The sequence below is a fragment of the Chiloscyllium punctatum genome, chromosome 7 (genome assembly GCF_047496795.1).
Source record: "Chiloscyllium punctatum isolate Juve2018m chromosome 7, sChiPun1.3, whole genome shotgun sequence".
NCBI classification, from domain to species: domain Eukaryota; kingdom Metazoa; phylum Chordata; class Chondrichthyes; order Orectolobiformes; family Hemiscylliidae; genus Chiloscyllium; species Chiloscyllium punctatum.
In genome coordinates this window covers 73,461,815-73,488,789 of record NC_092745.1, presented here as the reverse complement: position 1 = coordinate 73,488,789, position 26,975 = coordinate 73,461,815, and the positions used below count along the sequence as shown (strand labels likewise).

The window sequence follows — 26,975 nt, the reverse complement described above, 5'->3', positions numbered from 1 at the left end:
CGTTGCGGCTGGACAGGGCATTGATTAGGCCACTGTTACAGTTTTTCTCAATTTAAATAATATTGTTCTTTTGTTTTCCCTTCCTAAGCTGAAAAATGTGTTGCTGGAAAAGCGCAGCAGGTCATCCAAGGAGCAGGAGAATCGGCATTTCAGGCATAAGCCCTGAAGAAGGGCTTATGCCCAAAACGTCGATTCTCCTGCTCCTTGGATGCTGCCTGACCTGCTGCGCTTTTCCAGCAACACATTTTTCAGCTTCTCCCTTCCTAAGTAAACAACTTTACATTTTCCCATATCATACTCCAGTTGCCAACCTTTTGGCCACTTACTTAACCTAGTAATATCTCTCTCTAAACAGTTTGTGTCCCCTTTGTAACTTGCTATTCCACCTATTAAGTTGTCTGCAAATTTAGCTACAGTACATACATGCCCTTCCTCAAAGTAATTGATATATATTGTAAACAGTTGTGGTCCCAGCACTGATTCCTGTGGATCCCCACCATTTGGGAACCTGAAACAGAACCACTCATCCTCACTAGCTGTTTTCTGCCATTAGCCAATTCTCAATCTATGCTAATTTGTTACCTCCAACACCATAGCCTCTTGAGACTTAACCTTTTGTGAGGTATCTGTCAAATGTCTTATCAGAGTCCATATTCAACACATATTCTGTTTTTTCTCTACTCACTCTAGTTGAGACTTTCTCAAAAACTTTAATTAATTAGTCAAGACAGGATTTCCCTTTCATGATGCCATGCTTCTGTTGATTATGATATTCCAAATGTGTTATTACTATGTTAATAATTGATTCCAACATTTTTCCAAAAATAGATGTCAAGCTTGTACACCTATCGTTAGCCACATTTTCATCTTCCTCTCTCTTTGAATAGGCGTGTCACTTTGGCCGTTTTCCAATCCTCCAGGACTTCACTAGAATCCAGGGACTTTTGGAAAATTACAACTAATGCATTCAATATCACTTCTAGGGTCCTTGGATACAAGTCATCTGCCTCTAGCCCTATTCGTCTAATACTACTTCACTAATTATGGTGATAGCACTTAATTCCTCCCCTGAAAGTCCAAGAGCCTTCCACAACAAAGACCATTGGAGAATATCTGTTTAACTCCTCTGCTATAGTCCTCCATAACTATCTCCTCAAATTCATTTTTAAGGGGCCCTATGTTTACTTTGACCGCATTCTTCCTTTTTATAACATTTAAAGAAGCTCTAATGTCAGTTTTTATATTCTTCTCTCTGTCATTTTTCCAGGAAATTATATTACATTTTGAGTTATACTGAAGGATTGCACTGAACCACAGAGTACTTCCTCTAATATTTACTATGCCTGTTCCTGAACAGTTAGCACATTATCCAGAAGGCACATTATCCTGATTCTACAGAGCCTATTTATGCTCCTAATTTGTACGTATTCAAACACATAAAGAGATCATCTCTCCCCGCCCCAGCAAGTGATGGTAACTGGACAACATCAGGAGCAGGAATTCTGGCTAATGATTTTCCTCTCAACAGGGAGCAATACCAGCATTCTAACAGAAACTAGTTACTTGAGGAATCTGGAACTTTGTTGATCCAAATTGGTCATTAACATAGTGGAAAAAAAACCTATCACGAAAATCAGGAAGCTTCAATTTTTTTTAAAGCAGCATTTTTAAAACACCTTAAGGTTTATAAATACTCAAATCAAATATTTTCACTGACCACAAAAAGACAAATGTTAAAGAGCTGTTAGCCTTGACTTACATTTATAAACAATTCTCTACAATGAACATAACAACAGTATACTTTTTAAATGACAAAGTGGCCTTGACTGTAGAAATATTCAAGGTATTTACTACCTGCCAATTTTAGCCTGCTTAGTTAGCATACTTTTCATATGTTAAATGAAGTACAATAAAAGTTCATCGTGTGGATAATTTCAAGGCCAAAGGAAAAGGTAATTTATTGTGTGGCTCAAGAGGATTTTAATACAAAGGCAAGACAACATTTTTATAGGTCCATTCAATGTGCTTTAATGCTTTCGAAAATGTTACAACTAATTTCAGTGAAAATACAAAATTAACATAAACTTACTCCTTGCTTAGTTCAGCTGGATAATTTCCAAACAATGGAAAGTCCTGATTTCAAATCCTAGTGACTACTAATTTAGACAAACACAGCTGAAATGACAAAGGTTGCATTATAAATTGTCTAGAATTAGTGAACCGAGGAGTTTCCCTTTTTCAATTTTTATTAAAAATTCTGTTGAAATGCGTGTGCATTGAAATGGAAGGCAGAACTGGCAGTAATACACCTTACATTCAAACCACAGCCAAATGGCCAAGATGCTGAAGCCACCTTCCACTATGTAACTGCAACCTTTCAATGAATCAATGTCCTGGGAATTCATTATGACCAGTTTGCATCCTAATCAGGTGCAGAAGGCACGAGTCCAAACTTGCAGGTCAGAGATCAGCCAGAACCTGAGCTTTAGGCCTTGTTACATTATTCAGCTAATGTGTCAGCCCTTCTGCCACCATATACAACTCACCCATTTGCCTCACGACCAGCAGGCCTAAAAGAATGCCTTTGCCTGAACGTGACTTTAATGGAGTGGTTTTGCAATTTGAGAGAAACCCAGAATCGGTAGTTTAACAGATTAATTTTTGATAGATAAATTAACCAAAACCAATGTGTTTGTTGACAATAAATAAATTTAACAGTTGTTCACGAAATAGCTGGATACTAATCCAGTCAACGGAACAGCATTTGTACAAGAGAGCAATTATAAATTTTCCTGCAATTCGTCGGTCTGGATACATTTGCTTCAATAAAATGATACAATGTTTTATAATGACCAGATTAACTGACGGAGTTCAAAAAGTGTAAAGTCCAAGTATTATGTTTCAATTTATTGGCATTCCAAATGTCAACCCCCATCAATCTGTATACTTCTAAATAAAGATAGTTTAGTAGCTTATTTGTCCCTTCACCATATCCACCTAACAAACCCACCAGCTAATAAATTTGATGCATTCGTTTTTCAGCATCCATCAACCTCCAGTGTCTTACTCAAATGGGAATTATGATATTTACATGAGAGCTAATGTCAATGCCAAACAAGTTATGTAACCAAGGACGGTGCTATAATCAAGATGAATCTTGTTTCATTTGACACATACACTACTAAGCAGACATTACAGAATGAACAACAGGAAGTTGGCTATTCCTCTTTAGGCAAGGATTCCAAGGTTTATTAATATGTCCCAATCACCACTATCTCAAACCAAAATCAAGCATTACAAAAAGTGAACTTGCCCTTTTAAATCTTCACCATTGGTGATCTAACATGCCTCCTGTTGAAAAGTGGAAGAATTTAAGGACTTATAAACTTAATATATGTCTTAGATGCTGAAGTAAGATTAATCACCATTACCTTTACAATCTCTTTGTACTCAAGGTTGACCTTCTCCCCTCCAAGTCTCACTGGTATTAGGATAACAACAGCTGTCCTGTCTGATGATTTTGGTACTCCATATCCAATAACTTGTAAATGTTTTTCTATTACATCAGCAATATAAACTGAAAAAGATAGTAACACTTTAATAATAGTTTTGTTCTTCCAATTGTGTTTTCCAATTTGCACTCACTTTTCCCTGGATTTATTGGGTGTTGAATCCAAAACATTCAGTATCATCTCTTATTCCAATTTATTCTCTCTCAAGATACTGAAACTGTCATCACTTTTAGTCTGATATACTTCAAGCCTTAGATGGTCAAGCTTAGTGCCTGTATTTAATTTACAGCTTTTTTTCAGCCTTTACAATCATGTTCTTCACAATGGCTCTCAGCCTTTCACCTACGTTTCCCATTAATGAAAGAACATATTTTACTTAGTCTGACTTCAAATTCAGTTTTTTCGTTTTCAACCAAAAATGGCAATATTAGATTTCTGAGAATGTAAAAGCTGTTTTATTGCTTTGAAATAATAAATACAAAGAGTACATTTCATAAAATTATGTTCAAATAAAATGTCCGCTAGGCTATTCCTGTGCACTCGAGCCCTTCTTCAGAATTTGACATTTACCTTTTCTCATACTAACCATCTTGTAGCCTGAGTGGCATTGCCAATTTTACTGTCAACCACTGCTAAATAAAAGCTAGTGTTATACTGTGGGCCCAAGTTGAAACTTCACCAAACCTCTTTCAAGCAAGATACATTATAGCTGAAAGAGGTAGACTTTTATACCTTCTGGGATGCACAAGATCCTGGATTTAAGAGATATGGTATAGTGTATTAACAGCATCTTTAACATATTAGAAACAATTTATAACTTGAAGAATACCCATGAACACTATCACTAACATTCAAATATCTTACAAAATGAACCCAAAATTTTAAAGTATTAAATAGTTTCACATAATATATAAAATGACATACTGCATTCCATTCATAGTCATTCTAATTCTAGAGTACAAAAAAAGTATAAAAATACTGAATAAAAATACATTTTTTGAAATGTTTATGAAAAGGCAAAGCCAATTACTTTTAAACAGCCATGTAAAATGTTTTTATTAGTTCATGGGTGAGGGTATTGATGAATAGGCCGGATTTATTGCCTATCCTTATTTCCCAAGATGATCATTCATAATCAACCATATTGTTATGTTCTGCAGTTCGGTGCAGGCCAGATCAAGAAAGAACGGCAGGTTTCCCTCCCTAAAGGACATCTGTGAACTAGACTTTCTTTTATGACAATTGATGGTGGTTGTATGGTCAACACTAGACCAGCTTTTAATTGATATCAAATTTCATCATCTGCCAAGGTAAGGTTCAAACCTGTTTCCCCAGAACATTTAGCTTGGCATTCTGGAGTTCTAGTTCAGTGACATTCCCATTAATGTCATTGTCATTCCCATTGAAATAAAAACAGAACTCACTCCTTTTTTGAGTACTGTTTCTAACCTATCCAGCAAAAGTATTTAAATTGATTTGTAAATACCATTCATGTATTTATATATGTACAGGTGATTACATGTATTACTACACTTAGTCTTCCTTGTTCCCTCTTTTTGTTTCAAACATGAAGAAGCTCTCCAGTTGTATGATTCCAACTAAACTGTTGCTGTTTGGCCTGCTCAATACCTCATGTATTTCTGACTTTTATACTAATTGAAAATGCATGTTCTAGTTTACAAAACAATGACATTTTATATACATAAGTAAATACACGAGTAGCCACAACCCCCTTGATCTTCATTTTGAAGTGAAAGCATTAAAAAAGGGATTTAAATTACCCTCATGTACAACAGAGAAGCACTGACTCAACATATCAAACATGAGTTATGTTCAGTAATGTTAAGCTCTGCCTGGCATCATCAATTTCATATGACTGGCAGAACTGGGCAAGATGCCCAGTCAGTTTTTCCCATTACCATACTGTGTCACTCACCTGTACAGTCCTGAGCAACGTAAACTGTTATTCCTTGCAGCTCGGGCTCCACTGCATCTTCCACTGCTCTCCTAAGCAATGGATTTAAATAGGTTTAGACAGTCACCTTGGAATCAATGCTAATTGAGTTGGACTGATTTTATTTTGAAAAAACTCAAACAGCTGAATTTTAACTGAGAGGAAATAATTTGAGGTCAGAGTACAATGCATCAATATTGTGCAGCAATTCAGCAGCATTTTAAGCAACTTTTTTTATCTGAAGTACTTATTTTGTACTCAATACATCAATGTTGAAAATGAAATGCCCATTTCAGGAATTTTATTTCAATGGCAAACACTTCTAAACACTGCAACAATACACGCACAGTAAATCCTCAAATCTGCCCAAAATGTGCTCTATTCCAAAGTTAATTAAGCTTACCCTTACTGTTTTGTTATATTTTTAATCTCTTTTCTGTATTTTAATGGCATGTGTGAATTTACCAATTTAATACTGAAATTGAATATACAATGGGGTTACAATATTCCATCAGTTCTAACAGTAGATCAAAGTATGTTAATCGGTTTCAGCACCAAATCTCCTCAATGGCTAACTTTCAAGCTGTTCTTACACAAGAACACTTTTACTTCTTAATATAATGCAGGTGTTACAATAGAAGGAAGTGCAGTAGATTTATGTTTTGTGCTATCTAGGATCAATGTAAAAAATATTTGAATGCTTTGTACTTCTTTAAAAGTAATCAATCTTGCCCCGGTCAACACAAGTCATTCCCCATCCCTGGCTAGACTAATTCAGACCCAATTAAAGTATTGAATAAGCCAAATAGTAGCACTTATCAGATTCAAACTGTGAAGGCCATTTATATCACACAGAGGAAATATACAAGTTTATATCTTGTAAAATTGCATTGTGTTTAGGTCCCACTTGAAGGATGCATTTTCTCACATTAAAAGAGTGTTCTTGGGGTTTAGGCATGAGATTATCATATTGGATGTCTAGTGCTTCCAGCTGAAACAACTTACCAACTCTGAGTTCTGAATGCTGGAGCTAGTGAAATGGACCAAAAGATCACTTTCCAATCTTTGCAATAATAATTATCTTGTCTGAAGAGGAAGAGAATGCTCCAGTTTAAGCATTTAGGGAGAAAAGAAACTGATAAAGTGGGAGGCAATAAGACTGAAAATGACTTTGTCATGTGAAAGCAAAGACAAGAGGCCGACTTGGAATTGAAGTATTCAATGAGGAAACAGAAGGAAAAGATCATAACATGGGTTCCTGAAATGCAAGAAGGTTCAATTATGAAGCAAGTTTAATTATCATTCTTGTTAATTAATAACAATTACTGTGCGTCATTTAAATATCAAAGATTGTGGAATCTGACAATTGTCCAATTGTGATGCAGAAGATCTGCAGAACACAAATAATCCAAGACAATTCTAATTTGACCAATTAACAGACTCCTCCTAATTAACGCAATGAGAATAATCAGCAATAACCTGCTCCATATGCATACTTCAAGTTCAGAATGTACCATTCACTCAGAACTCTAGGATTAGATGCAAGACAGACAGGCTGGAGTAGCTGCCCTCAAGGTCAAATCATATGCAACTAAAGCTGAGTAAAAAATTAAGTCAACGGGTGCTGAAGCAAATTTCACTGACAGTTTGTATCACACCTGACAAAGAGAGGATCACTGTGGTTGTCAGAGAACAATCACTACCACCCTGGAATATCACAACAAGAATTCATTAAGGCAAAATCCCTGGCTCATCCCCAACTGCTCAAAGATTTTCCCACTATTGTAAAGGCAGAAGTGCGATTGTTCACTGACAATTCTAGTGCCCAGCTCCATGCACAATTCTTTGTTAATCAAACAGCCCTTGCTCACAGGACTTGGACAATATCTACATTGGAGCTGACGTTTAGTACATTCACTTCAAATAATGGCCATCTTGAACAAGCGAAAGCCCAAAAATCAAAAGCCAGCGCTTAGCTCCCTTATCAGCAAAATCACTGTGGTGTCCAGGAACTTAGCTGAGTTGGTTATAGAAATAATGGGCAAGGATTGACAATCTGTAACATGTGTTGTACCTCTTCGACCTTCAAAGCCTTTGTAGATTTGGAGGGCTCAATAATCCACTAGTCTCTGGACAGATGAAGCTGCAACAACACTTAAGCAATTGAATACTACCTTGTTCAAAGCAAACACTTGAGTTGTACTCCTGATGGTAGACTGGTGAAGTCAGGGAAAATGTTTCTACACAAGAGGGTGGTGGGTGCCTGGAAAACACTACCAGTGGAGCTGGTGGAAGCAGGCAAATAAGTAATGTTTAAGATGAATCTTGATTGACATAAATGGGAGGCAAGCAGAAGGATAGATGGGCAATATGTGGCACATCTATATATGGACTAGGAATTGGCATAGGCTTGGGCCGAAGGGCCTGTTCCTGTGCTGTATGGTATTAATGTTCATCCTTCCATCACTATTATACTGTAGTTACAGCAAATACTATTTAAAGGATTCACTGCTACAAATTATCAAGCTCATTGCAACACTAGATCCCTCCTTTTCGCCACTACCAAAAAAGCATAAAGCTTCAAAATGTCATGGAAATATAAATAGTTGGAAGTTCCATCCCAAATTCAATATCATCCCAATTTGAACATATCTAAAATAGTTTGCTTGGCAGTACTGAACTTCAGTACTGCTGAAAAAATTAATCAGAACAAACTGAAAGAAATACTACTGTATGGGAGAATGAGAGGAAAGTCTTAATTGGTTGGGAAATGGATTCTGATTCAAGATACTGACATGATGAATGTACAAGCTAATGATGACTGACAATTAAGTGCCAAACTCTGCTTAACTTTAAACCAGAGAGTACAATATCTTGACCAATGAGCCAAAGAATGGTTCACACCAATTTATAGACTCAGACATATACAGCACAGCAGGCAGTCATTCAAGTGCACTGTGTCCATACTGGTCAACTAATCCCATTTTCAAATTCTCCTAAGTGAATATCTATATCCTGCTTAAATTCATAAAGTTTGTTTCCACTGGTTACTGACTGATGAATTAATGAAACAAACGCCTTCCTACCCACACTAACTGTGCCCCCCTTCAAAATATTACATACTTCTATCATATTCCCACTCTCTATCTTCATTACTCTGAGGAAAACAACTACAGTCTACATCCAATCTTTCTTCATAACTCACATTCTCTACCCCAGGGAGCTTGTGGTGTATCACCCTTTCTAGTGCAGTCACATTCTTCTTATATTGTAGGAATCAGATCTGCACATGGTATTTTGTTGAATTGAAACAGATGCAATTTGTGTACACATTCTTTTGCCTGTAAAGAGCAGGGTTTTGTATATTAATACATACAGCTACCAGTGTGCTACACTGTGAGCTCGAGTAACAATGCAAAATTGGTTGTCAATGTAATTCTTTGAACACTCCTGAGATGGTCTGCTTATCACACAAATGAGTAATGTGGTTTTTGAATTTCTGCCAGATATATAGACTGTATATGCCAAAGACATGTGGATCACATCAAACAGCATATTTCAGCTGTTCACAAGAAACAAGTTACTGACCATACATAAATAGCTAACTCTTGCCAAAGACATAACAGAACAAATGACATTAGGTGTGATTCAGTGATTGGACAACACTTGCAAAATAATTTTGAGAGAGAAAAGATTTACACTGACAATCAATTTAAGAGTATCAGTTGGCCTCGCAATGTGACACACCTAGTTTATATGCATATAAACATGCATATTAATACACAATGCCTTTGTGTACTAAATAAATGTAAATTTGAACCTTACTCCACTCAGATACTACAGGAGAAGGCAGATGAAAAGACACTTGGCACCATCCAGCATGGTATATGCCAGCTCTTTTATTTGTAGTTATCTGGCTAGCTGGGCAAGGAAGGAGCAAAAACGTATTAAAAATATCAAATATAAAGGTAATGTTGGTCAGATTCTGTGCCCTCTCTCATCCTCAACTTTCCTTAACTCTGTTTTCTAGATACAACATTCCTCTAAACTTTTTCTCATTTCTTCTCAGCAGCAAATATGCCATTGCAAATTTCCTTCTTGCTAGTTAAAACTTTACTGGGGGATAACCAAGACATAGTGCAATTTGCTTCTTGAATGTTCTGCACCATGAATCTCTGGAACCCACAGTACTGTCAGTTGTTAACTCTCTTCTAATTGTTTTTTGTCATTTTATCTATATTTTTTAGGTCTGAATAGTGTCCTGTACTGAGTTTGTAAATAAATATGAAGGGAGCAGCTTGTCACTCAGCACATCTGGATAAAGCATGAACTTGAGAAGTTAGAGACCGCAGAGATTTGATACTGCAAAGAAAGTGGTATTGTCCTGAGCTGAAACACAAAAGGAGTGGGCTGAGAGAGGGTGTGAAAAACCAACAGCAGGACATGTGAGGTAAAAGCTAGCAACATTTATTGGTTGAGCATGTAGCCAAAGTTAGTTTTACTTATTTTCTGCTATCCATAAATGGAGGAGCAGCAGTTTAAACTGGTACTGACTGGACACAAGTATTCCTTTAGATTTGCATCTTACTAGTTAAACCACTTGGTAAAACTACAGATAATCATTGAGTGTTATTTTTAAATTGAATTACTTAAATTAAACTCAATAAAGATGTCAGGCAAGGAGATGTGTTGCAGTTGTGGTGTGTGGCAATCAATAGACCCAAGGATGATACAATATGATCACTCCTGGAGTTAAATAGTGCAATTTGAGAAACTGTGGTTCAGATTTCATGAGCTTGAAGCCGACTACAGACACTGTGATGTATTAGAATGGGGGAATAATTAACGGTCTTATAATTTGATCAGTTGCCAGGAACAGGAGGATGTGAGACAGGAGAAGAGACAAGTAAAGCTAAGAAGGTAGAAGTGAAAGAGCCTCAGCACTTGCAATTGTCGAAAAATTTCAAAGATCTTGTAGCTTGTATGGATGACGGCAAGGGCTGCAAAGTAGATGAGCAAATTTCTATGGCAACATAATACAGGAAGCCATTCAAATAGGAAGAGTAAAAAGGAACTTTGTGGTAGTAGGGTACATATGGTAACATGGATTATAGTTCTCTGCACCTGACAGCCTCAGTCTAGATGACGGAGTTACTTGCCTTATACCAGGGTTTAGGTCATCTGTTCTGAGTTGGAGAGGAATCTGGAGTAGAAGGGGTCAAACTGAGTTGTTGTGTTTCACGTGGTTTCCAATGACATAGACAAGTCAGGGGGAACTGGACTGTTTGGGGACACGTCATCTAAACCATGCTGGAAGCAATGTCTTGGCAAGTCATATCACTACCATAAGGCAACAGAGAAGATTTTAATCAAGTAGTTGGCAGAAGGGATCTTGTGAGAGGAGATTGGCAAATCAGAGCATAACAAAGAAATTCTAGAACAGGACAGTAATTTGGTTTATTAAACTAGAGTTTAACAGGATGTGATACAAAGTGCAAACTTAACAGTTTACCAGAAGATAAAATTAGAGTTTGAAAAGATGGTTGAAAAGTAGTGAAAGTCTTTGTTTCTGAAAATGTGAAGAATTTACAACACTGCACAAATTGTTAGCACAGATGGAAATATGAGCTGTTAGAGACATGATTGCAGAATTATCAAGGCTGACACCTGAATATTGAAAGAAATCTGGCATTTAGCAAAGACAGAAAGTGCGTAAAATGGCAGATCTATGAATTAAGAATGCCATTAGCACAATAGTAAGCAATGACTTGGAAAGAGCAAGATACAGAATCAATTAGAAGTAAAGAAAAATGTTAGAGTTCCACTCATCCAACCAACTGGGTAGTATTCCATCACACTCTTGACATGTGCCTTATAAATGGTGGACAGGCTTTGGGGAGTCAGGTGGTGACTCAACACTGGAATCTTAGTTTCTGGCCTGCTTCTGAAACCACAGTTTTTATACAACTAGTTCAAACATTTTCTGTTCAACAGTAACTCCCAGAATGTTGAGAGCAGTGGATTCAGATAGAGTAATGTCTTTGAATGTCAAGGGGACAATGGTGAGATTCTCTCTTGTTAGAAATATAGTCATTGCCAAGAGCTTGTGTGACATGAATGTCACTTGTCTACCCAAGCCTGGATATTGTCCAAGTCTTGCTGCATTTGGACACAGACTGCTTCATAAATGATGAGTTGCAAATGGTGCAGGATATTCTGCAAACAGCAGCAAACATCTCCACTTTTGACCTTATGACAGAGCAGCTGAAAGTGTTGGGGCTAGTAGATTAACCTGCAGAGATGTCTCAAGCTGGGGTGACTGACCTCCAACAACTTCAACTACCTTCTTTTATGTTCAGTGTGACTCAAACCAGCAGAAGGTTTGTTCCTCGATCCCCTTTGACTCTAGTTTTGCTAGGACATTGTGATGCCACATTCACTCAAGTGCATCCTTGATGTCAAGAGCAGTTATTCTCATCTCTCCTACAGAATTCTGCTCTTCTGTTTATGTTTGAACAAAGGCTGTAATGAGGCCAGGCATTGAGTGGCTTTAGTGGAACCCAAATGAAACTTCAGTAAGCAGGTTATTGTTAAGCAAGTACTGCTTGATGGCTCTGTTGATGAACTCCCCATTACTCCACTGATGATCTAGAGTAGAATGACAGGACGGTAATTGGTCAAGCTGGATTTAACCGCTTTGTGTATATAGAGTATCCCTGAGCAATTTTCCACATTGTCAAGTGTTGTCATTTTTTGAAACATAAGATCCTGAAGATACTTGATAAAGTGAATACAGGGAGGATGTTTCTCTTGTCAGGGCAACTTGAATTAGGGGATGTAGTTTAGGAATAAGTGATTTCCCTTTTAAGACGGAGATGAAATTTCCTCTTCTCTCAGAAGATGTCAGTATGTGGAATTCTCTTTCATGTAAAGTAATGGAGGCTGAGTTATTGAATTTATTCAAGACAGTCTTAGATTTTTCATGAACAAGAGAGTGAAGGTTTTGAGGCACAGTAGAATTAAGACCACAACCAGACCAATAATGATCTTATTTAAACTGTAGAGCAGACTTGAAGGACCAAACAGCCTATTCTTGTTCTGGAATCCTATGTTCCTATGCTAACAATAAAAATAATTAATATCCACTTACCTTAAAATGTGGGCAACAACAGCTGGCCCATACCAATCCCCAGCTCGCTTGCCAGAGTTTTCTCCCAATTCTATCAACTTATGCATTCCAAAGGTAGCTGCTGGAATGTCTGCAAACCAGGAAATTATTTTCCTATGGAACTTTTCATCCTCGTTTGCTGTACTAACAGGATTTAACTTTAGTGTTTGTTTTTCATTACTTGATGAGCCCAGCTGTTCACTCATATCCTGTAGTGGACTTTCTAAAGGTGGCAGGAAGGTAAAACCTGCAAAGTCATCAGACATTGTTGGTTGCTTGGCTTTGAATAGCTCAGTTTCTAAGGTAACCATTTGAAGTGCATCTGGCCAGAGCCAATCTGCAAGGGAATATAACCCATCAATTAGAGTTTTGAAAAATAAAATTAGAGATTCTCTTCATGACACAGAAAACTGATGTTGTGGTGGGACAAAAGACTAGTGGTTCATTGTCATCCAATCATGATTTAGTTAATTTTATCAAGCATGCATGAGCAGCATCTCAATTAGTCTCACAGTCCTTAAAAAAATAGAATCAATCTGCCTGGATTCTTCACTTTTCAATGCAGTTTAACATTCTTGTTAAGTACAATAGTAGGGTTAGCACTGGTAGAGGTATTGAACCAGGTCATCCATCTGACCTCTAAGCTAAGGAATACAATGGAGGAAGTACAGAGCTTTGCGGAGAACATGTTAAGGGTTATGCATACTCATTTACAATGTCCTTCGCTGCAATCAAATGGTTTAAGACGATTTATTGTAGCCATAAATGGTACTTTACTTTCCTGTTACTTAATTTACCCTTTGAAAGCAATGATTCTCCAGGGTGTGGTCACACAAATGTCTGGTGCCTTCTTGTATTTCACCAATGGCCATTCTTCATTGTAGAACCTGACCCTGTGTTTACTTGCAGTACTAAACATATATATTTCCAGTATGGGCCACCAGGTAGTGATTTTCAATGATATCTTCCTTTCAGCAGTCAAATGTTGTAACACCATCACCATCCCATTGCAGAACAACATAGCACAGAATAATGATCAAGCGAAGGTTCAAATAAGATTCAGTGAATTCATCCTCTAAGCATTTTAATGTTTAACTGAACTAGCATTATAAAATTTATTACCTATTAAATCAAAACAAAACAAACTCACCTCGTCCAAGGAAATGGAGCAGAAGACTTTGGGCCAAAAGCATTTGACCAGATCTCAGCGTGCAGCCCCAGCCACAATCTGTTGTGAGTGTACAACCTTTTAACTGTGGGAACTCACGGCGATATGTTAGCCAGATTCTAGTGATGAAATCTTTACGGAATTGATTCACATTACACAAAACCATTTCCGTGCTTGTAGCTGCATCTCTGAAGCCTGACGCACTTTCAACCATTCCTAAAAAGTGCAAACAGCAAAATATGTTTTTTTTAAAAACGCCTTCAAGCACTTACTTAAACTGACAGACAGAGAAAAGGTATTTTGTTCTGCCCGCGGAGAAGTGCAAGCAAGGGCTGAATGGAGGAGAATGAGGATGGATGAACATTAGAGGCTTACTTGATTACCTTGGAGATCCGGGACTACTTATGCAGAAACTTCCATCAACTGACTAAATAGATTAGAAGTTGATGTGTTAAAGTGCATTTTTATTCCACGTTTGCTTATAATTGAACTACAATCAACTGAAAACTACTTGGCCAGCAAAATCTGAAGGGGGCAGGATGCCTCTACTATGTCTGTTATTGAAGCCTCACATTGCAGCTAATTGGCTGTCTTTAAGAAACAGCTGACTGTTCGAGGTCACAGGCACTACTCAAGCAACCCAAAAGTTAAGCACTTTCTCCCTCTTTTGTTTAGGCAGAAGTTTGACTTAAAAAACTAAAGGCAAACATTGGGGGTATACTTTAAAACAAAAGTATTATCCCTCAAGACTTTCCTTCCCCTATTGTAGAATGAATAACTAAAACAGACTGAAAAGAAAGGAAGAAATTGCAGCTTTTCAGTACAGGATGTCTTTAGCTTGGGCACACATACAAGTGTTTTGTGGCCAAAATGTTACTTTTGAAGGGTGTTCAATGCTGTATTTTAGGAAAATGCAATAGCTAATCTGTGAAGGCATTGATTTCTAGTTCGATGCATTTATTTCAAGAGTAGCTAAAGTTCATGAGTACACTCTAGAGTTCACGCTAGTTCAACAGTAGACTTAAAAAGATGAATATTTCTTTATTTTGGAAACAAAAATTATGTTTTGTTCAAGCGAATAGATTATTTGAACTAAAGAAATAAGCTACCACTGCAGTGTAACTGTAAAAACAGTGGAAGTAGGGTTAGATTGGCTATTAGGAAAAACTTACTTTCACAGAATCCATCACATTTTAAGTGTGCTCCAGATTTTCCCAACTCGCTATTTTATTGCCAATTATTTTAAATCTGTGGCTTCTTGCCAGTGCACATGCCAAAGGAAGTAATTTTTACATACTTGCTCTATCAAAATTTCTCACAGTTTTAAATATTTCATAAAAATCTCCCCTCAACCTCTCTACTCTATGGAGAACAATGTCAGTTTTGTCAACTTTGCTGCATAACTTAAGCTCTTCCTCCTTTATGTCATGCTGTCTTCTTCCACACTTTCCTAAAGTAGGAGTCCAAATTATAGCAGTAGAAGAACTAAATAGAAATTCATTGACGTCCATCATGACTTGTTTGATTTTGAATTTGATGCTGCTATTTACATAGTGTAGAACGACACATGCATTCTTAAATAATTTATCAACTTGCCATGTCACCTTCAAAACTTATGAACATGTAGTCATAGATTTCTCTGTATTTCAGAAAATACATCATTTAGATTAATGATGTGTGTGCAAACAAAAACATTGCTGAGGCATTAGTCACCAAGTCCAGCCAGAATGTCAAGTGAATTATCCATTTCTATCTCCTCTTTAGCTACCCATATTTGTAGATCCTTTACAGCCATTTCAATTAATTCAACATAATATCTAGTAGCATTAGATAGAGCAAAGGGTACTTGCCCTGGCTACATTTCAATTATAGTTTTGAAGCTCTATTCTCCAGAATTATCGATATCTTTCTATAACAAACACAAATTGGTACTTACATGACAATACGCAAACTTGTCTAGGTACATGTCATTTACAAACGTTGGATAAATCCAATTCACCAATTATCATCCAAAGAGTCTATTTTCAATTACCGAAGTAATGGGAGACAGTGGATTTAAGTGACACTTACAAACCAATATTCAGAATGCTTCAGTAAGTAAAGCTTTTGTCCAAATGTGGAGAAAAAAGCAGTAAATTCAAGAGGTAAAGGGAAAGTGACTAACCTTGATACCAAAGCACAATTAATCTAGCATGCTACCAAGGAGCTCAGCAAAATGTAAAGTTAATGGGAATGCGGGAAAATTCACCATTTGTTAGAACCACACCTAATATCAAGTCAACAAGTTAATAGCTATTAGAGGGCAATAGTATCAGTTCTAAGGCATCAATGCTGGGGTTCCTCAGGATTATGCCAAGGCCCAATCACCTTCAGTTGCCTTGCTACTGACTCTTCATCTCTCAGAGTGTCAGAATTGGGCATGGTCACTGACTGTTCCATTAGTACCTCTTTAATGAAGCAGGCAATGGCTGTCTGCAACAAGATCTGGTCAACAAATAAATAGTGGTTACAAGACAGGTCAAAGGCTGGGAAGTCTGAATCACAAATTTCTGTCTCTGATTTCAATGAATGAGATTCACTGTGCAGAAGAAGGCCATTTGAGCATTAAATTAATGTTAACTCTCACACAACAATTTAATCAGTTACATTACTGTTCACTGCTGTATCTCTGAAGCCCAGCAGGTTTATTTTCCTCAACAAGCCAACCAATTTCCTTTTGAAACTTTTCCGCTTTTCTAATTGCACTTTTTTCCAACAATCTGATTTCTTTTTCCCTACAGAAAATTTTAAAACCCTTTTGCACCAATGAAAGTCATTTTTATTGCTTACAAATTCCTGATGTATATAATGCCTGATTCTTATACTGTATATCAAATATCACATGATATTTAGTAGCAGCCACAGACAGCTCTGTAAAATATTGCTACACACAACGCAATTTCCTGCAATGCCACTCAGTGGCCGAAATCAAGTACCACAACAATGTAACATATTTTAATCTAAATGTTGATTGCAGTGACATCAAGTGCTAAGAGTGAGGTACTGCACTATTAAAAATATTGCACTCTGACATTGTTATTTACCACGTGGAGGAGCTGGTGTTGTACTCGGCTGGACAAAGTTAAAAATCACACAACAGCAAGTTATAGTCCAACAGGTTTATTTGGAAGCACTAGCTTTCGGAGTGCTGCTCCTTCATAAGATACCTTAGACTATAACCTGGTGTTGTGCAATTTTTAACATTGTTATTTATGTTCTTACAAAATGAACAAATACTCTTCAAATAATGATCTTCTGCAAAGAGATATGATATCAAACAGTACTTGCAGTGAAAGATTATTATGCATCAACTGCCTCTCAGTGATACAATACTCAAATGGGTAAAGCTTTCACAAGTGAGAAACAATTTTTCAAAGCACTGTTAGCAATTTGAGATTGTGTAATATCCATGTTTTAAAGATTCTTTTGAAGAAAAATCAAATTCAAGTTCTACACAAACAATCTATACCTAGGCAGTCTCAAAACATAAAAACAAAATAGATCAATAATTGTCCAGATGTTTCTCTGAATAATTATTTGCAAGTTTTGAACTGAACCAGTGGATCATTTTCACCTGTTCTCTCATCTGATGTAATTCACTTCATTCTAGCACAGTTCAGCTGGTAGCACAATCACCTCAAACAAATCCTTCTCCCACATCTAAACCCATATCCTTTGCTCATGATACAGTACTAAGAAAACACTATACTGTTGAGATCCTGTCCATCAGATGAGAACTTGAATCTGTTCTGATGGCTTTTAAAGAACACAGTGATACTGTTCAAAAAAAAAGAGCAAGGGGTTTTCCACAGTTCAAGCCAACATTTATAAATCACAAAAAACAGGGTTAATGATCATTGTGGAATGTCACTGCACATCTCCCTGAATTGGAAGACAACCTTTGACCACTGCTCGCTGCTTTCCGTCCTGAGTAAATTTTCTTTCAACAGAACAACTGCTTCTTTAATCCAACAGACGTCAATTTGTTAACAAATCTATTATATCATCCTTTAAATTGTGTGTTTGGAAAATCTGTATAACACATCACAAGTTGCAATAGCTAACACAACACAAATTGCACTAGCTTCCTCAACTCATTCCATTAGTTTATCAAAAGTTACGCAAACATAATTTGCCTTTCACAAATCAGGGGTTGCTTTCATTTCTTAATATATTTGTGTATGTGTCAACAATAATTGCAAATTGAACTGTCACATGCATTGCCCAGTGCTTTAAATGTTTTCTCTGACACAAATCAAATTCCTTTGCCACCAACACAGTTCTTCCTGGCAAAAGAATCAAAGTGAACCAGCCTATTTGGAACAAACAAATGTAGCCATTCTTTCAATACTTATACTATTACTTTGGCCACCTATTTCCACCTCCATGGCAACATACAATCTTATCTCTCTTCAGCTCATACACTGCTAAAATTTTCAACCGTTATCTCCAAACATAACAATTTCAATGCTATCTTGGCTGCCCCATTGTGTTTATCCTCCATAAACCTGAATTCATCCAAACTCTGCTATCCATGTCCCATTATTCACCATTGATTTAGGAAGGCTCCTATCAAGCATAGCCAAAATTTCAATTCTTGACTAGCAATTCCTCCACTGGCCTGGCTTTGCACATGTGATCTCCTCCAGCCTTATCACCCTCTGCAATTTTTGAGCTCCTCCAATTCTGGTTCCCAGTTTTTAATCGCTCCACTATTGGCAGCCATGCTCAGATGACAAGGCCTCAAACACTGAAATTTCCTCTCTATATTTTTGCCACCGTTTCCTCATTTATAATGCTTTTTAAAACCAATCACCTTTATGACTACACCTTTTTTTCAAAATAGGGCACAATATCTCTCCGTGTTACAAATTTTGTTTGATAATGCTCCTCCGAAACATCCAGATATGTTGTACTACAAAGCACTAAGCAGACACGAGGTGCATGTTGTACTCTTAAATTAATTTTTCCTGTTATGGCATTTGATGCTGCATATCACTCAATATGTTAATCTAATGCTAAAGTATAACTCTATTCAATAAGGCTTTCCCTTTACACTCAACTAGAAGAAAGATGATGTCAGGAAATTTCTCTAGTTTTAAAATGACTCCAAAGTCAATCAGGTGGTCATTAGATAGAGGAGGAAAACTTCTTCAAGGCAGGCATCCTTGCAAGAGGATTCGCAGTAGGGTTAAAATCAACTCGGTAAAAACAATGACTGCAGATGCTGGAAACCAGATTCTGGATTAGTGGTGCTGGAAGAGCACAGCAGTTCAGGCAGCATCCAAGTAGCTTCGAAATCGACGTTTCGTTCCTGATGAAGGGCTTTTGCCCGAAACGTCGATTTCGAAGCTACTTGGATGCTGCCTGAACTGCTGTGCTCTTCCAGCACCACTAATCCAGAATCTGGTTTCCAGCATCTGCAGTCATTGTTTTTACCCAGGTGGTCATTAGGTCTGCCATGGATGTTTCTATGCATTCTATCCCAATTATAACTATCAGAAATGGATTTTGTAAACAACATGAGAACCACAGTCGTATTCCAACATCTTGAAGCATCTTTGTACAAAATGGAACATTGTTGAACAGAGAGGAAGAATAACAACTTTGGCTAATTTTGGCCTGTATGTTGGTGAACTTTGGGAAATGGATTGCTGCTTTCCAACTTGCTGCAGTACCATCTAACATCTAGAAGAGTGATTTGACTTCTGACTCCACAGGTAAAGAAGAAACCTTGCATGTTATAAAGATGAATAAAGAAAACAGAAAATGCTAGGAATTTAGTGAATATTGAAGACCGAATTGGTGAGCCAATGTTTCAGGTCACCTCCTTCTCAGAGATTCATACCTATCATGGAATCTTGCTCTTTTGGAGGCTGAGTTGTATGCTCCCTTTTGCATTATCTATTTTTATTTTAAATCATTATACACAAATTTAATCCTTAAAATGAAATAACTATGCAAACCTACAAAACCTCCCTCCTGTCAAATTATAAACTGAAATGAATAAAGCATTTTAGAAAATCAAAAGCATGTATTGGTACATACCCTCTGACTTGAAATGATAGCATTTTCCCAGCAAAAAGACAGGAGTATCTCTGCTAAAATTTGTTTTGGTTCTCACAACCCAGCCTGAAGGAATAGAAAACAGACAAGAGTATTATTAGCTAGAAACACTACAAAGCACTTCATGGGGCATTTTCTAATACTTCCAGAATGACCGACAAAGCTTCACTGACAGAATACAGAAGCCCATTGTTTTAACTTACTTTAAATAAAACCACCATTGGCAAAAAACTGCACAGCTAGCATCTGAAGAAATTAGATTTCACTAATGTGTGCAATTGTACGTGGGGGTAGCAGCATAAAATTAGCTTGCTGGTAAGGTGAGAGAAGAAATATAGATCATTTATAGTGTTGACACCATCAATACTTTCAGTCGTGCTCAAAGTGAATTGTTATACAACAAAATAGAGCTTACTTACACATTAAAACTTGCATTTGCCAAGCAAATATTTGATAATTGCTCCTAAGGCTTTAGATAATAATTGCGCTATCTAGCATGTAATGAGTCACGCAGGCCAATTCTACCTCTGGTCTGTGTCAAATTATTGGTAGACAAATCTGTGCTACATTTAAAAACAAGTTTTTATAAACATTTATCACAAACAAATTTGAAATACCATGAATTTTATAAACTTGATTATGGTGAATAAGATCTTTTGTCAAAAAGGTTACAGAATAAATTTAACAGCATCAGCACTTCATTTCATTCCAAAATACTTTCCTTATTAACCTGAATTTCAGAAGTGCTCAACTTCACTTTGTTACAGAGTAGCAGTGTGGTCAAAACATATTGCACTTTTATCACTTGTAACTTCAATAGCCTGATCAAAGAGCTTTCCAGTCAGTTGTCCTCTTCTCCACCATCTCCCATCGCCTTGCAAATGTTTCTTCTTCAAAGATTTATCCAGTTCCCCTTTAAAAGTTACTGTTGAATATGGTTCAACCACCCTGTCAGATGGTGACTTCTGATCTGGAATGCACTGTGTAACAACAATATTTTACTTTTGGCACCTTCATTCCTTCATTGTTTAATGTTTAAATCTGCACCCTTTGCTTACCGACTTGCCTGCCACAGGAAATAGTTATCCCTTATTTACTTTAGAAAAACCATCAAAATCACTAAGTTAGGTGGTAGGATGGAAAGCCACATATCTAGACTTGTAAATGATAAACTGTGGCAAATGGATTTAATGTAGGTAGATAAAAGTTTTATATTTAAAAAGACTAGAACATTCTTAAGAATGAAAAGTTAGAAACAATGGCAGTCGAAAGAACTTGAGGGTCCAGCTGTATAGGACATTACATTTTGATATTAAGTGTAATTTGCAATTATGCCCAAGTCTAGATTTCTACAATGCTAAAAAGAGCAACTGTCCCAAAGTTGGCACTAAAGCTAATCATTTCCCACTTTCTCTTCCTAAGTCGTATAAACAGATCAACTTTCCTTTTAAGCACTCCAATTTACTAAAAGGCCTATTATGTTTTACTTTTATCAAATGTGTTTTGAAAGTCTGTATAACACAATATCATTGCATGACCCTCTCCATTAGTTCATCAAAGGGTAGGCAAGCATGATTTGCCTTTCACAAATTTGTGTTGATTTACATTTATAAAAACCATATTTTTGAAATGCCAATTAATTTTTGGTCTAATTTAACATCTTTAAAACTTTCTCCACTATTTACATTAAGCCTCTGGTTGCCAAGTGTATCTCTTTTTTTTAAGCATTTTTCACACCCCTAGGATGTCCCAAAGATCTTCACAGCCAATTTATCACATTTGAAATTAGGCAACGTTACTTTGAATGCAAATATGTCAGTGAATTATGGGATCAGGATGTCACAAATAGCAATGAAACAGATAATTTGTTTATGCAGTTTGTATTGGGCAACAAATGTTAGTTGATAACCTTGGAGAACATCTCTGCTCCTTTTTGAAGAGACCCACAGGAACTTTTTATATTCATGTAAATTAGGCACAGGAGTAGGCTCTCGGACCTTCAAGCCTGCTCTGACATTCTGAAAGATCACGACTGATCAGATTTTAATTTCAACTCCATGGCTTTTGCTTATCAAGTATCTGTCTACTTCTGCCTTATATTTTGTCAAGGATTCTCACTTCCACTGTCTTCTGAGAAAGAAAATTCCAAAGATTCACAAATCTCAGAAAAAAATTCTCAGCTGTCTCAAACGGACGACTCCTGAAACAGTCATCTCTACTTCCAGATTAATTTCACCAGGGGAAACATGCTTTCAACATCCATCCTGTCAAGTACTCTCTAAATCATTGATATTTCGAACAAGTCAATTCCTGCTCTTCTAAACTTCAATGGATACAAGCCTAGTCTATCTAACCTGTTCTCATAAGTCAACCACCCATTCTAGGTATTTGTGTGGAAAACCTGTTCTAAACTGCTTCCAACACCTTTCTGTCCTATCTTAAATATAGAAACAAATATTGTACACTGTAGCCGAGATGTGATCTCACCAGTATACTCCCTACTTTTGTATTCAATTCCCTCACAATAAACAAGGAATTAGCAACTGAATATCCATCTAGGCAGTGAAAGTTTCCATTTAATGGTGCATCTGAAAGACTACATTCAACAATATCTCACTTCCTCTATGTAGACTGAAGTATCAGGCTAGATACACTCAAGTCTTGAAACAGGGGCTAAGCTTGTAAATATTCATGCCACAGACAAGATTCTCCAGGCATCAACACGGTCTCAATTAGTGCAGTCTTTATTGACTTTGTCACCACAGATTCACTTCCTTTTCCCTTCTAATGGTTTTGGGTTATGTCAAGATCTAGTTCCATTACTGCCAGTTATGATGCAGTTTCACTTCCAACTGGCCGTTCATAATGGCAAGATCTTGCTGTACAAATCTAATTGAATTTTTTAATGACGTAGCAGAGAAAGTTGATGAACAAAATATAATGGCTGCTGTCTAAATGGATTTTTAAAAAGTGCAAGTAAATGTAGCATATAAAAGACAAAAACAAAAAGTACTGGAGAAACTTAGCAGATCTGGCAACCACTACAGGGGAAAAAAAAAGCAGAGTTAACATTTCGAGTTCGGTGACCTTTTGACAAATGTTCTGACAAAGGATCACTGGACTTGGAAAATTAACACCTTTTCACTTTACAGATGCTGTCAGACCTGCTGAGTTTCTCCAGCCCTTTCTGTTTTTTATTTTATATTTCCAGCATCTGCAATTCTTTGCTATTTTTAAACATATAAAAAAGGTTGGTTGAAAACTTACCTTTATAGAATAGGACAGCCAGTGTGCAAGTTAATTTTTCAAAATTGGCTTTAGAATGGAAAGCAGCAGGTTCTGGTAGATGGTGTAAGGTATGCATTTTGTAGAAGGGATGGGAGAAGCATTATAGACTTAATAGCTTAATTCCAAGTAGCCCACAGGAGCAGAAAAACCTGTGATTTCATGTGAATTGTTCTTCGAAAGTGACAAGATGTACTGAGAGAGCAGTTAGTTGAATACATGGGATGTTTGGGCTTCAAAATAGTGGAACAGAGGCATTGAGTACACAAGGCATCGAAGTTGATGTCTGGTTAGGTCCCAATCAGAGTACTGCATCTAGTTCTGGTCACCACATTTTAAGAAAGCAGCAGAGGTCTTGAAGGATTGCAGAGGAGATTTATCAGAATGGTCTTAGGTTATACTAACTCTCATTTTATTTCTGGCGCATGGACCTCCAAGGCTCCTGCACAGCAGCAACTTCTGAACCTGGAAGTCAATGCATTAGCATGCAGCTCAGCATGCAGAGAACCTTGGAGTAGCTGCACGACCACACACTTTAGCAGGAGCCCTGATCTCAAGGATGGGGCTTGTTTACTTAAAAACCTAGTTTGGAAAGGCTGGAGTTACCTAAAAGAGATTGAGGGGAGAATTGATAGATGTGTAGAAGATTGTGATAGGTTGAGATAATGTAACACAAGGGAAAACTCTTCCCATTAGCTGATTGCACTATGACTAGGGGGTCACAGGTTTAAGACTTTGGGCAAGAAAAGCAGGGGAATGTAAGGAAGAACTTGCTGTCTATGAGAGTAATGGAAGCAAAAACAATGAAAGATCTTGAAAGGAAATTGGATGTGTACTTGAAGGAAATAAACCTGTAGGGCTACGGGGTGCAAATAGATCTCTATAGGGAGCTACTAGATTCCTTTACAGGGAACTGGCATGGACCCATTGAGTTGAGTAACTTCCCAACCCATAAATTATGCTATGGAATAGCTTACACAATCAGAGTGGAAAGTGAGGACTGCAGATGCCGGAGATCAGAGTCAGAGTCAAGAGTGTGGTGCTAGAAAAGCACAGCAGGTCAGGCAACATCCAAGGAGCAAAAGAATTGACATTTCGGGCAAAAGCCCTTCATCAGACGATTTTCCTGCTCCTCTGATGTTGCCTGATCTGCTGTGCTTACTCAATCACAAAGACCATCACAGCATGTCCAATTCTATTCTCATTCGACATCCACAACATGACTTCCGTCAACAGCCAGTGAAGCAAAACCAAGAGAAGGAACAGTAGTACCCTTCTCCTCCCCAGCTGAGGCTAACTATACTACCAGAGACCACCAAAATTAAACCAGATCAGAGGTCAAATGTGGTATTGCCTCACGTTGCATGGCTTACACATGTCACTGATGCAGCTGGTTTATACTTTTTAACACGAGCAGTTAGTTTGAAATTTAGTAGCCGTTTGATAGTTCGATGTGTATGCTTAATCTAATCACTCTGAAAATGTACAAATAACACCTACTGTACTTCATATTGTGCCATGCTGACATAAACTTCGCCTTCAGTTTATCCACTTCATCAGGTTCGGTATCCTCCATTTTCAGCCTTTGGCTGATGTTGCCATTCCAGTTTCTGTTCTTTTGATGCAGGAATACTTTGCTCTATTCCAGATTGGAGCAGACATCAAACACAAGGCACAGAACTCACTGAGAGATGAAACAGTGAAGTATTGGTTATGTAATATTTGAATTGATAAGGGTTCGCCTGCAATTCAAGATACAAACATTGCTAAAATGACTCAATGGTAACTATACTTTATAATATGAAAGACCAATGAGTGAATCCTCTAGCCACCAGCTCGCCACACTAAATGGATTAAATAACTGCAAAGACAAGCAATTTTGATTAAACATTCTTAACTCAAATACATACCCCTGCGACAAAAGTATGACAACAACTTATATCCATGTAATATAATGTCCCAAAGGACTCCACTGGAACATTATAGAATAAGATACTGTATATGAAGTCACACAAGGAGACTTAGATGATGACAAATAGGTTTGACAAAGTATCTCAAAAAGAAAATGAAGCAGACAGGCACTTCCAAAATTTAGGAACTAGATAACTGGATGCATGGTTACTCATGGTGGAACAAGTGAAACTGGGGAGCTTAAGGGACCTGAGTAGGTGAACATAGATATCCAGAGTATACTGTATTGAGCTATCCTAGTGTCATAAATCATTTTCTTATTGTAATACAAACTGCACATATTTAAGGGGATATTTCAAATGCCCAATTTTATATAGAGAAAGGTTATTTTCAAAAGTAACGTTTTTCTTTCTCATTCCCTCTGTTGTTTTAACATTTACTTTATTTCTAACATTAATTATTCTTTAATATTGAAAATTATTTCTTTAAAACATACTTGTTTTAATGGTATCCTGACGTTTTTGATGATGGAATCAATACTTGGAAATATTTTATTCAATTAATTCCTGAGACTTGGGTATTGAAGTAAAGTCAGCATCTTTAGTACTTCTAATTGGCTGAGAAATGAGTTAAGTCTGGGATTGCAGCTATGTTTAGTCAGTGCAGGCAAATTTCCAGCACATGATTAAAAGATGACAGCAAACTCATATTGAGGGTTCTATCTTGCTATACAACTCATCCATTTATTTTCTCAGATCAATTTTAGATAATGAGATTAACTTATTAAATATTCTCTGTTCCTTTCTCCAATTTTCCTTACCAATCCTGCTCCCATTAAACTCCTGATAGCATCAGTCCTAATGGAACATTTTCCTTTGTCATATGACCATTTGATCAAGCTCCGCCCCAAATATTTAAATACATAAGGCTCATACTCGTATTCATTACTGAGGAAAAGCTGCACTTCCAGAGGTGCTAAGTTTAAGGTCTATTTTGAAAACCTTTATTAATTTTATTTATATATAGTTACTTTTAATCAAACTATCTGTATATGTTATCAAACACTGCCAGATTGGATTTGAATCCAGGCCTCCTGGCCCAGAGGAGGGACACAATCACTGTGTCACAAGAGGTCCCCCCCCTTTATTTATATAGATATTTTCTAATCAACCTACTCAGATGTTATTACACACCACTGGTATAGGTAAAAAAATTGAACCTAGATCTCCTGTCTCGGAACTAGGAACACCATCACTGTTGCACAAGAACCAACCCCCCCCACACCCCCTTTATTTAGTTTATTCAGATGGTGGTATTAAAGTCATACAGCAGAGAAACAGACACTTCGGACCAAGCCGGCCATATTTCCAAACTAAAACCAGTCCCAGCTTGGCCTATATCTCTCGAAACATTTCTTATTTATGTACGTATCCAAATGTCTTTTAAACATTGTAACTGTACCCACATCCACCACTTTCTCTGAAAATTCATTCCATACATGAACCATTGTCCTTGCAAAACACTGTCCCTCATAACTTTTTGAAGATTTTCTCCTCTCACCTTAAAAATATGTCCTCTGGTCTTAAAATCCCCCAAACTAGGGAAAAGACACCTTCCGTTCACCTTATCTATACCCTTCATGATTTTATAAGCCTCCATATGGTCATCCCTCAATTGCCTATGTTCCAGCCTATTAAGCCTCTTATAAATCAAACCCTCCATTCCTGGCAATATCCTGGTAAAACTCTTCTGAATCCACTCCCACTTAATAATATCATTCCTATAACAGGATGATCAGAACTGGACACAGTACTCCAGAAAATGCCTTACCAATATCCTGTACAAGCTCAACATAACATCCCAACACCGATA

The 26,975-nt window shown here is 37.1% G+C and overlaps 1 protein-coding gene across 4 annotated transcripts in view; it reads right to left on the bottom strand.

Annotated features, from left to right (window-relative positions):
* atg4c (autophagy related 4C, cysteine peptidase) overlaps nucleotides 1-26,975 on the bottom strand; it is a 58,285-nt gene that overhangs the window by 27,897 nt on the left and 3,413 nt on the right. For all 4 annotated transcript variants that reach the window (XR_011961123.1, XR_011961124.1, XM_072574035.1 and 1 more), the window contains exons 2-7: nucleotides 24,693-24,876; nucleotides 19,890-19,973; nucleotides 13,785-14,018; nucleotides 12,617-12,971; nucleotides 5,449-5,519; nucleotides 3,432-3,577 (exon numbers count right to left, since the gene is read on the bottom strand). Coding sequence is in view for 2 of the 4 variants with exons in the window: in XM_072574035.1 (XP_072430136.1) it covers nucleotides 3,432-3,577; nucleotides 5,449-5,519; nucleotides 12,617-12,971; nucleotides 13,785-14,018; nucleotides 19,890-19,973; nucleotides 24,693-24,768 (966 nt within the window). In the remaining 2 variants the exon portion in view is untranslated. The remainder of the gene's footprint in view (nucleotides 1-3,431; nucleotides 3,578-5,448; nucleotides 5,520-12,616; nucleotides 12,972-13,784; nucleotides 14,019-19,889; nucleotides 19,974-24,692; nucleotides 24,877-26,975) is intronic.